The sequence below is a fragment of the Meriones unguiculatus genome, chromosome 3, assembly GCF_030254825.1.
Source record: "Meriones unguiculatus strain TT.TT164.6M chromosome 3, Bangor_MerUng_6.1, whole genome shotgun sequence".
In the NCBI taxonomy this organism is placed as follows: Eukaryota; Metazoa; Chordata; class Mammalia; order Rodentia; family Muridae; genus Meriones; species Meriones unguiculatus.
The window spans coordinates 21,876,739-21,892,060 of NC_083351.1; the positions used below are offsets into that span (position 1 = coordinate 21,876,739).

A 15,322-nucleotide genomic window follows, 5' to 3' on the forward strand; every position below is an offset into this window, starting at 1 on the left:
CCTGGAGCTTCCTGACCCTTCAGAGGATCACTATGCCCCCAAACAAGCTATGTCACCTTCCTGAGACCCTTCCCTCAGCTGGCCGGTGTTTCTACCTTTTTCCTGGCATAAATTCTGCCAGCCTGCATGCCTGTAATCCCAGCATTCGGGGACGCAGATCTCTGTGAGTTCGAGGCCAGTCTGGTCTACAAGGCTGCCCAGGACAGCCAAAGCTACACAGAGAAACCCTGTCTAGAAAACAAACCAAAAAAAGTTCTGCCTGCCCTGCTGGGTTCACAGATGAGAGAGGTGAAGTGGGAGTATAGCCGTCAGTACATTGTATATCAATGGGAAGAACTGAGACACACCCCCCCCCCCACACACACACACAAAGTGGAGACAGCTCAAGGCAACACAAGCTAGCTAACTGGGACATGAAGGGCAGAAACTCAGAGCCCCTGGGACAGATGATCTTCATCAGAGAGAGGGGACATCAGAATGCGCAGTGTTCCCAGGCCGCCCTTGCTCGTCTTTGGTTTGGTTTGGGATCATTGAGCAAACAGCCTGAAGCCTGTATCCCCACATTCCTAGAAAACAGAAGCCTGTGACACTCTCCTGGAAGGGCAAGGCTCAGGGAGTCTAGCTGAGCATTCCCCGTGACCTGAGCTCAAACAGCCCTGCCACAAATGTCTTTGCCCTGATGTCTCTGGCTGAGTCATTTAGTGTCTGTTGGCCTCAGGCTCCTCATCTGTGGAGGATTGATTTAGGTGTTGGTGGTTCCCCTCTACAAGCAGAGATGATGCTTAAGGAGAAAACAGGTGCAAAACGAAACAAAATCTCAGCCGTCTCTGTTGCCAACATGTCTCAGTCCTGTCGTTGTTTCCCTCTGCACCTGCCTGCCTGAGTTTGAGTTCGTACAGTGAGGTCTTTGGACACAATGGATGCTTATATGATCAATTGTCTCTGTCCTTTGAGATTTACCTCCCAGGAGTTGCAGGCAGTTGTCACGCCTGTCATTGTCAGGTCTTCCTCGATCTTTTCATCTGATCTTTCCATCTAGACGGACTCTGCAGCTGAGGCCAGCCCATCTCCTCCCCTTTGCCCACAAGGCAACAGGACAGGAAAGGCTGGGGGTTGCCTCAGCAGGGGCTGTGGTGAAGGACTTCCTCAGGGCTGCCGGGTGCTACCCCTCCAGAAAACAGCCAGAGCCCTGGGACCAATGCGCTTCCAGGGAAAAGCCTTGTCTGTCTGGCTAGACCGGTCCTTCTGCTGGAGTAAATCATCTGGGCAGTTATCCTGGGGACCCCCTGGGGTCCTGTTTAAACCCAGTCCAGGTCCCCTGAGATCGCAGAGACAGCAAACAGGAGCAGAGCCGAGGCAGCATGATTCTTCAAGCACGGAGCCAGGGGACACAGGTCAGACACAAGCTCTCGCCTCCATCTAGAACACTTCCTAAATGCTAGAAATGGCTGATCCTGTCAGCTTTCAAGCTGCCAGCTGACAGAACCTCGGATTCACCGTTGCTGAGTCCACTATGTGTCAGGCACTGTCTAGACCTGTGAGCAAGATGGCCCTGCCCATCCCGTGTGGAGCAGCACCTGGCCCTTCCCTGTTCTCCAACACAGAGACGTTGCTTATCTCTGATGCCTTTTTACGGTCTATTTCCCACAGGAGAATAACCTCCAGGGAAACGGGGACCTCAGCTGTCTCGCCAGTGATGCCCAAGAACTCGGTGGAGAAAAAAAAATCTGGTAGGTCGCCCAATCAGGACTGATAAAGAAATGGACGCAGAGATCAGAGGCAGGACAGACACAAAGACTTCAGTGCGCACGGGAATATGAAACACACGGACACACACTCAGGACGATTGCCTCCTCATGTCCTTCAAGCCAACTCTGAGCTGTTCTTTCTTTGGCCATTTACTATCCCACTAGCCCCGGGGCTGAGGTGAAACCTACCTAGATAATAGTTGAGGATGTCTTGATCCCTACATTTCTTGTGTTGGCACAAAGCTGGCCTTCTTTTGGGGACTTAATTTTGGAGATAGTCTCTCTATGTAGCCCTGGCCATTCTGGAACTCACTGTGTAGACCAGGCTGGCATCGAACTCAAAGAGATTTGCCTGCCTCTGCCTCTGGAGTGCTGGGATTTAAGGCATGTGCCGCCATGTCAGGCTTGCTTTTTTTTTTTTTTTTTTAATGTATGTGTATCTGTGCATGTGTATATCACTGGGGTGCCCCCACAGGCCAGAAGAGAATGTTTTCTTAGAGCTGGAGTAACAGGAGGTTGTGAGCCACAAACACGGGTACTGGGAACCAAATTCAGGTTCTCTGGAAGAGCAGCAAACGCTGTTAACTGCCGAGCCATGTCTCCAGCCCGCGTTTTGAGCTCCTTTTTTTTTTTTTTTGTGAATAGGTACTTCAGTGTGGCCGTAAAAAAAAAACAAAAAACAATACGTTCGAGGGCAGGCAAGATGGCTCAGAGGGTAAGGGCTTTTGCTAACAAGCCCGCCAACTTAAATCCCCCAAATCCAAATGGCGGAAGAAGAGAAGTGATTCCCGCAGGATGTTCTTTGACTTCCAAACACAGGCTGTGCCTCACACCTACCTCTCCTAAAAAAAGAAAAAGTGAAACTACTTTTTAAAACTCCGGGGAGGTCAAAGCTCCAGAAACTGGATCTTCTTTTCTGCCTCGCCCTTCCCCACCCCCCACCCTGGCCCCGCTCGAGTCCCGCCCCTCACCCACGCTCCGGCGGGCGTAGGGAAACCCTGTTTCTTCCTCCAGCCAAGTTAATGTTCGGCCCCTACAGCTTCCATCTGGAGGGCCCCACGCCGGGGAGACAGGGTGGGGACCAGGCTGCCCTCCTACCTCCTCTTGGCCCCGCCCCTAGACCAGGCCCCGCCCCTTCCCCGAGGACGTGTACCCAGCTCGGCCCGCGCCCTTCCCGGGGGGCTCGCATCCCCGAGGACCCCGCCTCCTCCCGAGGGCCCCTTCCTTGCCCACGCCCCGGGTCCCGCTCCCGACCCGGGCCGCCCTTCTTCCCCGAGGGCTCCGCCCCGACCGGTCCCGCCTCCTTCGCCGGGAACCCCGCCCCGCTCCTCTCAGGCCACGCCTTCTCCCCCCGAGAAGGCCCCTGCGCGCTGCCCGGGCGCTCCGCGGCTTGAGCGCTGTAGGCTGTGAGCCGGGGCATCGACGGTCGGTCGCCGGGCGGGTGGCCCCGACAGAGCAGCTTCCTGTGCTTGGGCCAGCTCCAGGCAGCACCCTGCAGGCCGTGGCGCTGCGGACACAGACAGTAGTCTCCCAGGCTTTGGCGGTCGGTGGACCGCAGTAGCACCAGAAATAAATACAGCTTCTGGTCCAGGCGGTGCGGGATAGGTCATTTCAGGAGAGTCCGATCCAGGGGAGAAGGAGCCCCCATAGGTCAAGGTCACTGTAGTCGACCTAGAGAGATGGGGACTGGGAGCTCAGGCTCCCCCAATCCCCACCTCCCTCTTCCCAAGGACCCGAGCACCTACCTCTCCAACCGCCAGACTCAGCCCTCACCACCGGGGCAGAGGAAAATTCACAAGTGGGCAGTCTCGGTGAAGAGCATGCCCAGTCCTCTAGACTCAGTGTTTGGCTAATACCTGTCTAGGTGAGAGGGGGAGGTCTGAAAGCCCATAGTCCCCCTGGGCCTGCCGCTTTTAGCAGCAGGCTTCCAAAGCGGGAGGCTTCCGCTGGCAGAGGGGATTAGGGATTGGTCTTGGGTGGGACTAGTCACCATCTTCAAGTTCCCCCAAGATACGATCACCAGCCCCTGAGGCCCAGGGCCTGGAGGAAGGGTGGGGCCAAGTGCTGCTGGAAAGCCAGCTACTCCTGTCCCCCTCCCCCCCCCCCCCCCCCCCCCCCCGCCACACACACACCCTCTCTACCCAGACGCCTCCGGCCTCTAGTCCCACAAGTCTTCCCGTGTGCTTTCGAGGACCCACATCTCAAAGTCTTTCTCTGTTTACATAGTCCCGAGCACAAAGGAGGCTGAAGAGTAGGAAGACACCATGATACCTCCCTTCACCACCGCTCTCAGTCATGAAACATTCTCCATCTGCTGCGAGGTGGTGTCACACGCTTTTCATCTCAGCACTTGGGAGGCAGGGGCAGGCGCATCTTTCTGAGTTCGAGGCCAGCCTGGTCTAGAGAGTGAGTTCCAGGACAGCCAGGGCTACACAGAGAAACCCTGTCTCAAAAAATCTAAAAAAACAAATACCTGTTCTAATTCACTCTTTCGGCTGGAGAAGAAACAGGTTTGGAGAGGGATAGCAAAAGGGTGAGGCCAGTCTGTGTGCCCTTGCCCTGTTTGAAGCATGGTGCTTGGGGCTCTGAGCCCAGAAAGCTCCCTGACACGGTGCTCCTCAAGAATGTCCTAAGCCTAGCTCCTTTTCCCACACTGCCAGTTTGGGCTATTTAACCCCTAGTGACTCACACAGGCCTCAGAGGAGAGTGGGCAGCTGTTTTGAGTCCCCAGAGTCCAGCACAGGCCCTGACTTGTCCCCCCCACCCCCAATTGTGCAGCCATATGTAAGGATTTCTTTTCTCTCCTTGGACAGTCTCCCTCTACCAGTCCCTTTTCATTCCCCTTCTCAGCCTCTCCCCCAGGATGGCTCCTTCCCATCAGCACACAGGCTCTGGGCTTGCCTATCTCTGAAAGAAGGAACAGAGAGGCCTCCCTGCCCCTCTCCCTTTGCCAGCTCCCTTCCAGGCCAACATTCTTGAAGAAGTGGACTCGCTATGTTGCCTCTTCCCCGCCGGCCCCTGACGCAATCTGGTTCCCTCCCGTACCATTCCATGGGAACCGTCCCGGAAGGTCATCGCTGACCTCCTTGTTGCTAAATCTGAGGGATGCGTGGAGTCCTTATCTGACTTGACTCCACGGCCGTGGCTGACTGGACAGTCAGAAACTCCCTCCCACTGGAGACACTTTGGGACCTTCCCCTTGTTCGGGGGACATCGTGCATTCCTTGTTGCTCCCTCCCTCTCTGTGGCATTCCTGGGCACGGGGAGCCCGAGCCTCGGTTCCCAGGCCTTCAGTGTGTGTCTGAGATCCTGCTGTCTTTCAGGCTGGCCTCTGCCCCACCCCACCTGCCTCCTGAAGGCTTCCAGAGTGGTGACCACAGCAGCCGTGCTCCCACATCGTATTAGTCACGGCCTTCTTTAGAAGCACTTGCTTGGCCAGGCAGGCGGTGGTGGCGCACACCTTGAATCCCAGTACGTGGGAGGCAGAGGCAGGCACATCTCTGTGAGTTCAAGGCCAGCCTGGTCTACAGAGCAAGTCCAGGACAGCCAAGGCTACACAGAGAAACCCTGTCTCGGGGTTGGGGGAGAAATATTTGAACAATAAATCTAGGCTTGGTTCTTTTTGTTATTATTCATTTGTATAATTTGTATGGTATTTCGCATGCATGTATGTATGTGGTCCACTGTTTGTCTGGTGCCCATGGAGGCCAGAAGATGCTATTGGCTGCCTTGTAACTGGGAATGAAATCTGGACCCAGTGCTCTGAACTGTTGAGCTCTCTCTCTAGTCTAGCATCTTAAAAGAAATGTATAAAACACAAGTGACTGGTATCCATATCTATCTATCTATCTACAGTATCTAGGGATTAAAAGTGTATACCATCACACTTGACTTTTTTGTTGTTGTTGTTGTTTGTTTTTTTGAGACAGAGTTTCTCTGTGTAGCACTGGCTGTCCTAGAACTCAGAGATCGATCCGCCTGCCTCTGCCTCCCAAATGCTGGGATTAAATGTGTGCACCGCCACCACCTGGCCTGTCTCTCTTTTCATATTCAAACAACCAGAAGGACTTGTGTCTCTAGCCTCCTCTTCCGCTATCTAGACCTGGCCCAAGGGCCCGTCGCCTGGTGGTTGGGGGCCTCACAATCTTGTCTTTGCCTCCACCCTTATCCCCTCCTTGATCTGTCCCAGTAGGTTAGCCAGGATTGTTCTTCCAGAGATGTGAGTGCACCCCCCACAGTCTCCTCAGCACTAAATTCACACACAGTTTTAGTGCGTAGACAGTCTCCGCCTCCATGACCTGCTTGTTCAAACGCCATTTCCTTACGTGAGTCATTCCTGACTCCCAGCCAGGCCATTCGATTGTGTTGGTCTACCTGCTCACCGTAAGCCTTGCTCGCTTCACTGGACTTATCAGCCATTCATTAGCTAGTCTAATCTGCAGATTTAAGGGCCCTCCCACTCCAGGCCTCAGCAGTGCTAGGAAGAACACAGCAGAGCTCCGTGTCCCTGTGAGCGCTCCGACAGGCACAACCAGAAAGTGGTGGTGGTCGGGGTAGTCTTTCCTGAGAAGCGAAAACCTGTGAAAACCTGAGGGGTTAGTGGGGAGCAGAGAGAAGCCATGCCAGGCATAGGGTACGCGTGCTGAAAGGTGGGAAGAAAAAAACAAAGCAATCCACAAAAGCTGGACACAGTGGCACCCGCCTTTGATCCCAGTGCTCAGGGCTCAGGAAGGAGGCAGAGGGAGGTGGATCGCTGAGTTCAAGGCCAGCCTGGTCTACGCAGAGAAAGCTTCTCTCTCGCTCTCTCAAAAGAAAAAAAAAATAAAAGGAAGATTGCTTTGTGAGTTGTTGCTTGCTTCGAATCTAATGTGGCTGGACAAGTGATGTGAAGTCACTGAGGAGATTTAAGGAGAAGTGTCTCCCCTGGGGCTGTAGACCGAATCAAGCAAGCCAGGACGGGGCTGGAAACGGTTCAAGGAGGCTGAATGGCTGGTGGGCTCTCTCTCAGAATGCTGGCAGGGGAACTTGGGCAGGACATGCTTGCCTGGACTAGGGGTTGAGGAAATGGGCAGGCACGGAGCACCTTTGAGGCATAGTCCTCCACGGCAAGTGGGGAAGGGCCTGTGGATGTGGAACACCATTTCTCGCTGTTGTCCAATCTGTTCTACCTGCTGCAAGGTTGGCCCCTGTCTTCCTGTGGTCTCCCATTCATCTTTTTTTTTTTTTTTTTTTTCCTGTAGGAGCTCAGGAAGTTGAAGGTTGCTGACACAAGGCTTAGTGCCGGGCAGAGGGGAGGAGGAGAAAGAGGAAGCTGGGTCAAAGCCCGGATGTGATGGACTTGAGAGAAAGTGACATCTGTGGTTTCCTGAGAGCCTGGAAATTCCACTGGCCCTGACTGCATCAAGAGCAACATCCTGGGGTCTCCTCCATGATCACCCTGCCCCCGCCCCTTGCCCCTCTAGGGGTTGGCTGAGTCCATATCTGCAAGGCCACAAAACTCCCTAACAGACCCCGCTATGAGAAGCTGACACTGTGCCCCTCCCATGGCCTGGTCCCAGTGTGTGGCCTGCCCTTCCTGTAGCTCTTGGAGGCTGGCTGGCTTACCCCCGTTGTACCTACGAAGCTTGAAGGGGTTAAGGAATCTGCTCAGAGTTACATAGCTAGGAGGAGGCAGAGTGAGGATTTGAACTGAGGTTTGACTGACATCAGAGCCTGGGCTTTTTTACCTCCTAGGCTATATTAAGCTTGTCCACCCTTCAGTTGATTGGCTCAGCAAGGGGAGGAGGCTTTGTGGGGGATTTGCTCGTGGTTGGGGTGGCTGCCCCCCTCTCATATCAAGAGATGGGAAATAGTGCTGACGTCAATTGTTGCCATGGTGATACAGCAACCCTTTCCCTGCCGTCTCCATGGAAACCTGGGGGGTCCATCTGTACTTCAATTCGCCCCCTCCTTCTAAAAGGGGGGTCCCTTCGGGAGGGGCCAGCTAATAGGTATCTGAGAGAGAAGTCAGAGAAGGCAGTGATTCAAACATCTTTTTCTGGGTCCCTTCTCATTGCTCAGGCCCAGAGAATGAGGCCTGGGACCAGGAGGTCCTGTCCTGGAGTCTCTAGCCAGCTCTACCCTTGAGTGAGGGATGAAGCACCTCCTTTCTAACTAAGCATTCTTTTAGAAGCTGACCCTTCCCTAATTTCCTGGATTCCAGATCCGTCCCTCTTCCGTGTGGCGACAGTGGCCCTGGCTGCCTGGCTTTCTGCTGCTCCTTGAAGTCAAAAGGTCAGAGTAACAGCAATTTCAGCCTCACTTTTTCAATGGCTAGCTGAGTCAGGCCTCCTTCCTGGAGGAGATTTTATATAGACTATGTAGACTATATAGAAATGACCTTACCAGAGCCAGAGCCTTTAATCCCAGCTCTCGGAAGGCGAAGGCAGGCGGATCGATGCGAGTTTGAGGTCAGCCTGGTCTACACAGAGAAACCCTGTCTCAAAAAAACAAAAATCAAAAAATAACCTTTACCAATGCTTGCAGAGGTGACATACTGCCCCACCCTCCCTTTTCCAGATATGGACTAGGATGCTCGGAGAGTCTTAGATATCAACCCAAGGTCATACAGAGGGAGAATGGCAGGGGCAGGACTAGAACTCAGGATTGGGGTTGGAGCCAGAGGCTTTTCTAGGTGGAAGCAGGAAGGACCAGAATAGAATGGAAGATAGAAACAGGAGCATGGAGCCTGGCTTAGTCTGTTGTCTGCAGAACAAATGTCACCCTCTTCAGCTTGGGCCTCGAGGCTTCCTGGATGTACCTTTTCGTCTGTTAACCTATCCCTGGAGTTCCTGGATTCGATGTGGGCTCTGAGCACGTGACACACTCCTGGCTTGAATGAAAACTTAATTCCTCATCTTGCCTTCCACCTTCCTGCCCTAAAAAGCCTTTGCCCAAAACGCTCCATGTGGAATGCCCCTTTCTCCAGCTCACTGATGCTTTAGCTGGCTCCACGGTCTGACTAGCAAGATCTGTGCCTGAAGTCAGCCTCCCTCAAAAACCAAGCCTATAGGAGGTGGCAGGAACTGTCCATTTTTTAGGTTGTTAAGTTTTGTTTTGTTTTGTATTTTTATGGTCTTTTTAAAGAAAAGGAAGGCTGAGAAGAGGGTGGGGCAGGAAAGGAAGTGCAGGAGATGAGAAGGAAAAGGGGGGATGGGAAGGATTTAGGGCTGGATGAGTCCACAGAGCCCAGCATTTATGGACCACCCGGGAGAGCATTTTGTGTGAAAACCAACAACGGTTCTTTAGCTGGGTGTGGTGCCGCACTGTAATCCCATCCCCGAGGAGGTGGGAGAGTGTCAAGTGCCTGGATAGCCTGTACTGCTTAGAAAACCCGCCTTAAAAACATACAAATAAGGGGCTGGAGAGGTGGTTCAGCAGTTAAGAGCCCTGGCTGCCCTTCCAGAGGTCCTGAGTTCAATTCTCAGCAACCACACGGTGGCTCACAACCTTCTATAATGAGATGTTTTATCATGCACGTGTACATGCAGATAAAGCTCTAATATACATAAATAAATAAATATAAAAATGCAAATAAGGGGCTTAAGGGGCTGGAGAGATGGTTCAGCGGTTAAGAGCACTGGCTGCTCCTTCAGAGGACTCTGGTTCAATTCCTAGCACAACAGCGCAGCTCACAACCGTGTGCAACTCCAGTTCCGGGGATCCAACCCCCTCAGACATGCAGACAAAACACCAATGTATATAAAATAAAAGTAAATAAATTAAAAAAATACAAATAAAAAAGGGTTGGAAAGATGGCTCAGCAGTTGTGAACACTGGCTGCTCTTCCAGAGGTCCTGGGTTTGATCCTTGGCACCCACACAGTGCCTCACTACGGCCTGTACCTCCAGTTCCAGAGGGTCCAACGACCTCCTCCGGCCTCTGTGGACAGGGCATGCACACAGTGAGCACACACGCATGCTGGCAAAACATCCGAACATGTAAAATAAAAATAAGTCTTAAAAAAACATTTTAAAAAGGCTGGGTTGGCAGGGGGATTATTTGGCAGGTGCAAAGACATGGGATGGATTCCTAGGACTGAATAAAACCAGGCATGGTGGCACAGGCCTATGGCACAGGCCTGTGGCCAGCCTTAGCTACTTAGTGGGTCTGAAGTCAGATTGAGCTCTATCAGACCCTGTATGGTTTCTCATTTGTTTTATTAATTTTTTAATAAGCCAGCTGACCAACTAAAAATTTCCTTTTTAGATGATTATGAGATTTCCCAGATGACCATGGGATTTGAAGTATTCTATAAAGGGGCTTGGACTCCACATGTGGGTCAGAGGAAAGATATTTTAATCATTTATTTTACACATCAAGGGACTAGAGTTCCAACTAGACCACTGGGTTACATATCTTCACATTTAAAGAGAATTTTAAAAACCAGCAAATTATAGGGTCTGATGTAGCGGCATACATCTGTGATTTTACTGGGGAGGTTGAGTCAGGAAAAAAATCATAGAAGCTAGCCTAGACTACAAAGTAAGATTCTGTTACAAAAACAACCAAACAAAAACCCCAGAACCTGAAAAATAATCACCATCGTTGCTGCTGTAGAATAACAATAGCAATATTAGAATGTGTTCCACTTAAACGGGCTCCCTTCTTGGGAACCTTCCTGTCATTACTTCTGTTTGGGGTTGGAGAGGTCAAGGCATTTAGTTTGAGGAGACAGAATAGTTGGGTGTTCCAGCATTACCCATTATTGAGGAAACTTGGGCAAATTCTTTAATTACTCATCTAGAAAATAGGTAATTAAGAAACTTGGGTCCACTGGGTGCAATGGTACAAGCCTGTAATCCCAGCACTCAGGGGCACAGAGACAGAGGCAGAGGCAGGCGGATCTCTGTGAGTTCAAGGCCAGCCTGATCTACCAAAGAGAGTCCGGGACAGCCAAGGCTCCACAGAGAAACTGTTGTGGAAGTTTTGGTTTCTTTGTATGTTATGAAAATATGCTTTTGTTCTTAATCCCAAGTGTGGGATTTTAGTTGGGCTATAATTTGTCAACACCTGTTAATTGTCACATGTGGGGCCTGATCTAGCCAGCTGGTAATGGCTTTCCATATGCCTGCCATGCGGAAGGGAGAGGGTCTAGGATTCTGAGAGTAGAAATGTGAGGCTGAGAAAGAAGACTGTGGCGTTCAGTGTTGGCGTGTGGTGGTTTGGAGAGACAGAAACGCTTCAGGGCATAGCGGCGTGGAGGAGCCTCTGGCTGCGTCTGTCTGTGGTTGACAGAGATTGGTTTAGAGCCCTAAAAGAACCCCTTGACCCTAACTAGCTGGGAGAAGTAAAGGTGTCTGCCCACCCCCAACCTTTTCTCTCTCCTACTTAAGGTTGGGGGTTGGTGGAGGGGAGGTAGAGGACTGAACACCCCAAAAAGAGTTTTAAACAAGACTGCTCCAGGTGGCTGGCTTTCTGCTACACGAGACCCTGGTTCAAAAACCAAAAACTAGGGGCTGGAGAGATGGCTCAGCCGTTAAGGGAACTGTCTGCTCTTCCAAAGATCCTGAGTTCAATTCCCAGCAACCACGTGGTGGCTCACAACCATCTGTAGTAAAATCTGATGCCCTCTGCTGTCCTGAGGCACACATGCAGGCAGAATACTGAATAAATAATAAATAAATTAAAAAAAAAAAGAAAAAACAACAAACAAACCAAAACCAACAACAAAAGAATGGAGGGCCAGGCATGGTGCTGCAAACCTTTAATCTGGACACCCAGGAAGCTGAGGAAGGTGGATCTCTTGAGTTCAGGGCCAGTGAGTTTTAGGCCAGGTCAGATTAAAAAAACAAAAATAAAAACTGGCAGGGGGAGGGGATGATTGGAGAGATGGCTTGGTTGTTGGTTGTTAAGGGCAGTTGTTCTTACAAAGCTACCACACAGTGGTTCAAAACCACCCTTAACCTCGGGGAATTCAACAGGCATACATTGGTGTACACACAGATAAAGAAAAATAGAAATCTAAAGAAGTATTGAAGTATTTTTCAGATAACTTTCTCTTCAGTGGGTAACCCGCTAGTCTTAGGAGAAAGCAAAGGTCCAAACAGCTGGGGCCATCCCCTGACCCGGAAAGCAGGCCAAAGAACAGCAGGGAGCCAAATCTAATTCTAGCTCGGGAGAATTACATGGACTTGCTGCGGCCAGTCTTTATTTTTCTGTGGTGTCCGCTCGTCTTTCCCTCCCTTGCTTCAGGGTCCCGCAGAGAAATGAGGATTTCATTGGCGAACCCAGGCCAGCGAAGAGGAGAGCTCTGCAGGCTTAGGGGGAAGGGTGGTAGCCAACCAGAAATGCCTGGAAGAGGGTGACAACCCCCTAGAGGGACGTGGGCCGGTAAGTTGAGACAGGTGGAGGGAGGAGGTGGCCCAAGGGACGGTAGAGTAGCGCAACTGACTGGGGCAGAGCAACCGATGGGCCCGATCCGACGGATACACATACACGGCCAGCCCTTAGTGGAAAGAACAGTTTATGCTGTGCTTTATTAAAATGTGCATCATTCTTTTATTTTAAAATGTGCATCATTGTCTCGTGCTCGGCGCGTGCGACCTCAGCGTGGTGGCCCGCGGCTGGCCTCGTCCCTCCCGGCTCCTGCAGAGCTGCCGTGCGCAGGCGCACTCAGGTAGCACGGGCCCGGGGGCTCCCGCCCATGGCCAGGTAGACGTCGATGGGCACGTGCAGCAGCGTCAGACAGTGGCAGCCCGGGCAGCGTCGGAGCGGCCTGGCGAAAGCGGCAGGCGACAGGGGGCGTATAGTGTTGGGGCGCGCCCTGGGTTCTTTAGGGTAGGACACTGGGGATGGGGCGGGGCCGAGGGGCGGGGCGTCGGCCTCACCTGACCGGGTTTTGATCCGTGGCAGCAGGCTCCGGGCTGTCCTGGGACTCGGGGGCGGAGGCAAGGCCAGGGGAGTCTCCGGCCTCAATGGGGAATCTTCGACCCTGTGGGGTCTCCTGGGCACTCATGTCCAGGCCCCGGGGCACTCTGTGCGGGAGTGGCGGTCAGGCAGCTCGAGGACCCTGGGTGCTCCCTGCCTGTGCCCGCCTCCTGTGTCGTGGCTTACCTGCCGGAGGCCGAGGCCGGTCCCAGGCTGGAAGCAACTGCCCGAGCCCTGGCCGCGGGAGGACGCTCCGGTCCAGGCGGAGCCTGGCAGGTGTCTGATGCAAGTCCCGGCCCCAGCGTCGAAGGGGAGGACTGCATTGTGACCCCGGTCTCTGCGTGCTGACCTCACACAGCCTGTTCCTCGCTAGAATTCTAGGGTGTTCCAGAGCGTTCGGGCACTCCGTGTGGGCCTGGGCCTGAAGCCAGAGGGTTCTGGCGACTGCACCTTGGTGACTGGCTTGCACTGTCCCCCAACAGTTCGATGGGGACCTCGGGGGCGAGGGCGGCCTGCCTGGAAGCGGAGTCCACATGGAGAAGCCCCGCATCCCTGGCCCACGCGGCCGCCCAGGCCGGTTCCTCAGCACTGCTGCCTTCCTCAAGAATGACTTAACCCATGCTGGGTTAGCTGCTGGTGGTGGTGAGGGAAAGCAGGGACACTGCCCATGTTGTCTGAGGGTCACACAGCATTTACATCACAATTGGACAGGAGTTTAAAAATGTCTGGTCCTCTCCCTCCCCACCACCTGTGGCTGTGTCCAGACGGAGAATGTTCTAGCCCTGGAGGCAGCTGTGGATGAAGTCCTTGGGAGGAAAAGAAGCAGGCCAAGGGCGATGGTGGAGTAGAGCTGCCTCACGGAGGCAGCATGAGCTGAGAGGGTGACAAGAAGGAGGCGCTACACAGCATGGAGGACTTTCTACTCTCCAATGGGTACCAGCTGGGCAAGACCATTGGGGAAGGGACCTACTCAAAAGTCAAAGAAGCATTTTCCAAAAAACATCAAAGAAAAGTGGCAATTAAAATTATAGACAAGATGGGAGGGCCAGAAGGTGAGCTGGGCCCTTTGGAGGAAGGGTGGGCTAGCCAACATGGGTAGGCGCTTCCTTCAGAGCAGTTATTCCCTTTTAGTCAGACAGAAAGCAAGCCAGATTGCTGCCCTAAACAGAGGGATGTGGTAGCCGGGCTTGGTGGTGCATGCCTTTAACCCCAGCACTCAGGGAGGCAGAGACATAGTCCAGGACAGCCAAGGCTATACAGAGCAATGAAAGAAAGAAAGAAAAAAAAAAACTTCCCCCACACGCACACACACACACACACACACACACACACACACACACACACACACAAAGAATGTGGGAAATCCAGGATTCTTGCATCTTTCCAGATCCACAAGTACAGCACAAGGCAGAGGATCCTCCATTTTCCCAAGAGGTGTTGACGGGAAGACCGCAGAACTTGTGCCAAGACAGGTGGCAAAGCGGCAGGAAGGCAGGGCTCCAGGAAAGAATCCTGGGATTCAATAGCATTGAAGTTCCCAAGCACCCCTTCATCTGTAGTCTCACAGACTTCAGGGAGGAGGCTCCAAGGATGAGCTAATCATGAATAAAAGGGAGTACCTGGCTGTTGGAGACACCTGAGACTACTCAGGGAGTCAAGGAGGAACACCTGGGCATGGTGTGCGTCCAGAAGCCGGAAAGCAGGAGTCAGGAGTGAGGAACAGGCCTTTCTGATCTTGATAGCCCATTCTGTCTCCCCATTTTTTTTCCCCTCAGAATTTATCCAGAGATTCCTGCCTCGGGAGCTCCAGATTGTCCGTACTCTGGACCACAAAAACATCATCCGGGTGTATGAGATGCTGGAGTCAGCAGATGGAAAAATCTACCTGGTGATGGAACTGGCTGAGGGAGGGGATGTCTTTGACTGTGTGCTGAACGGAGGGCCACTTCCCGAGACCCGGGCCAAAGCCCTCTTCCGCCAGATGGTTGAGGCTATTCGCTACTGCCATGGCTGTGGCGTGGCCCACCGGGACCTTAAGTGTGAGAACGCCTTGTTGCAGGGCTTCAACCTGAAGCTGACCGACTTTGGCTTTGCCAAGGTGCTACCCAAGACACGCAGGGAGCTAAGTCAGACCTTCTGTGGCAGCACAGCCTATGCCGCTCCCGAGGTGCTGCAGGGCATACCCCATGACAGCAAGAAAGGTGATGTCTGGAGCATGGGTGTGGTCCTGTATGTAATGCTCTGCGCAAGCCTACCTTTTGATGACACAGATATCCCCAAGATGCTGTGGCAGCAACAGAAGGGGGTATCCTTCCCCACTCATCTGGGCATCTCAACCGAATGCCAGGACCTGCTCAAGCGGCTCCTGGAACCAGATATGATACTCCGGCCTTCAATCGAAGAAGTTAGTTGGCACCCATGGCTAGCAAACACTTGATAAAAGCAATGGCAAGTCCTCCCCAATAAAGTAGGGGGAGAAAGCAAACCCAAAAACCCGCTTCTAAAGTGGTGATATATAGTCTACACTTTAAGTTCATTTATCCCATAGCCCCCTTCTACCTCCCCAATGTGGCCCCACGGGCCTCTTACCAAAGAGATCTTCTAGAGATCTTCCTGGAACTAAGGGCTTTATTTAGTCTTTTCCTTTATTAATGACTCCCAAAGGA

The 15,322-nt window shown here is 52.7% G+C and overlaps 2 protein-coding genes across 2 annotated transcripts; one reads left to right on the top strand and one right to left on the bottom strand.

Moving 5' to 3' along the window:
* Nucleotides 1–12,239: 12,239 nt before the first annotated feature.
* Nucleotides 12,240–14,443, bottom strand: Fam229a (family with sequence similarity 229 member A). The gene is made up of 3 exons (XM_021637428.2): nt 12,843–14,443; nt 12,617–12,763; nt 12,240–12,504 (listed from the first exon to the last, which is right to left on the bottom strand). The coding sequence occupies exons 1-3, from the start codon at nt 12,977–12,979 to the stop codon at nt 12,402–12,404; spliced, it is 387 nt and encodes a 128-aa protein (XP_021493103.1). The 5' UTR covers nt 12,980–14,443; the 3' UTR covers nt 12,240–12,401.
* Tssk3 (testis specific serine kinase 3) lies at nt 13,564–15,155 on the top strand. The gene is made up of 2 exons (XM_021637440.2): nt 13,564–13,708; nt 14,432–15,155. The coding sequence occupies exons 1-2, from the start codon at nt 13,564–13,566 to the stop codon at nt 15,091–15,093; spliced, it is 807 nt and encodes a 268-aa protein (XP_021493115.1). The 3' UTR covers nt 15,094–15,155.
* The last annotated feature ends 167 nt before the right edge of the window (nt 15,156–15,322 follow it).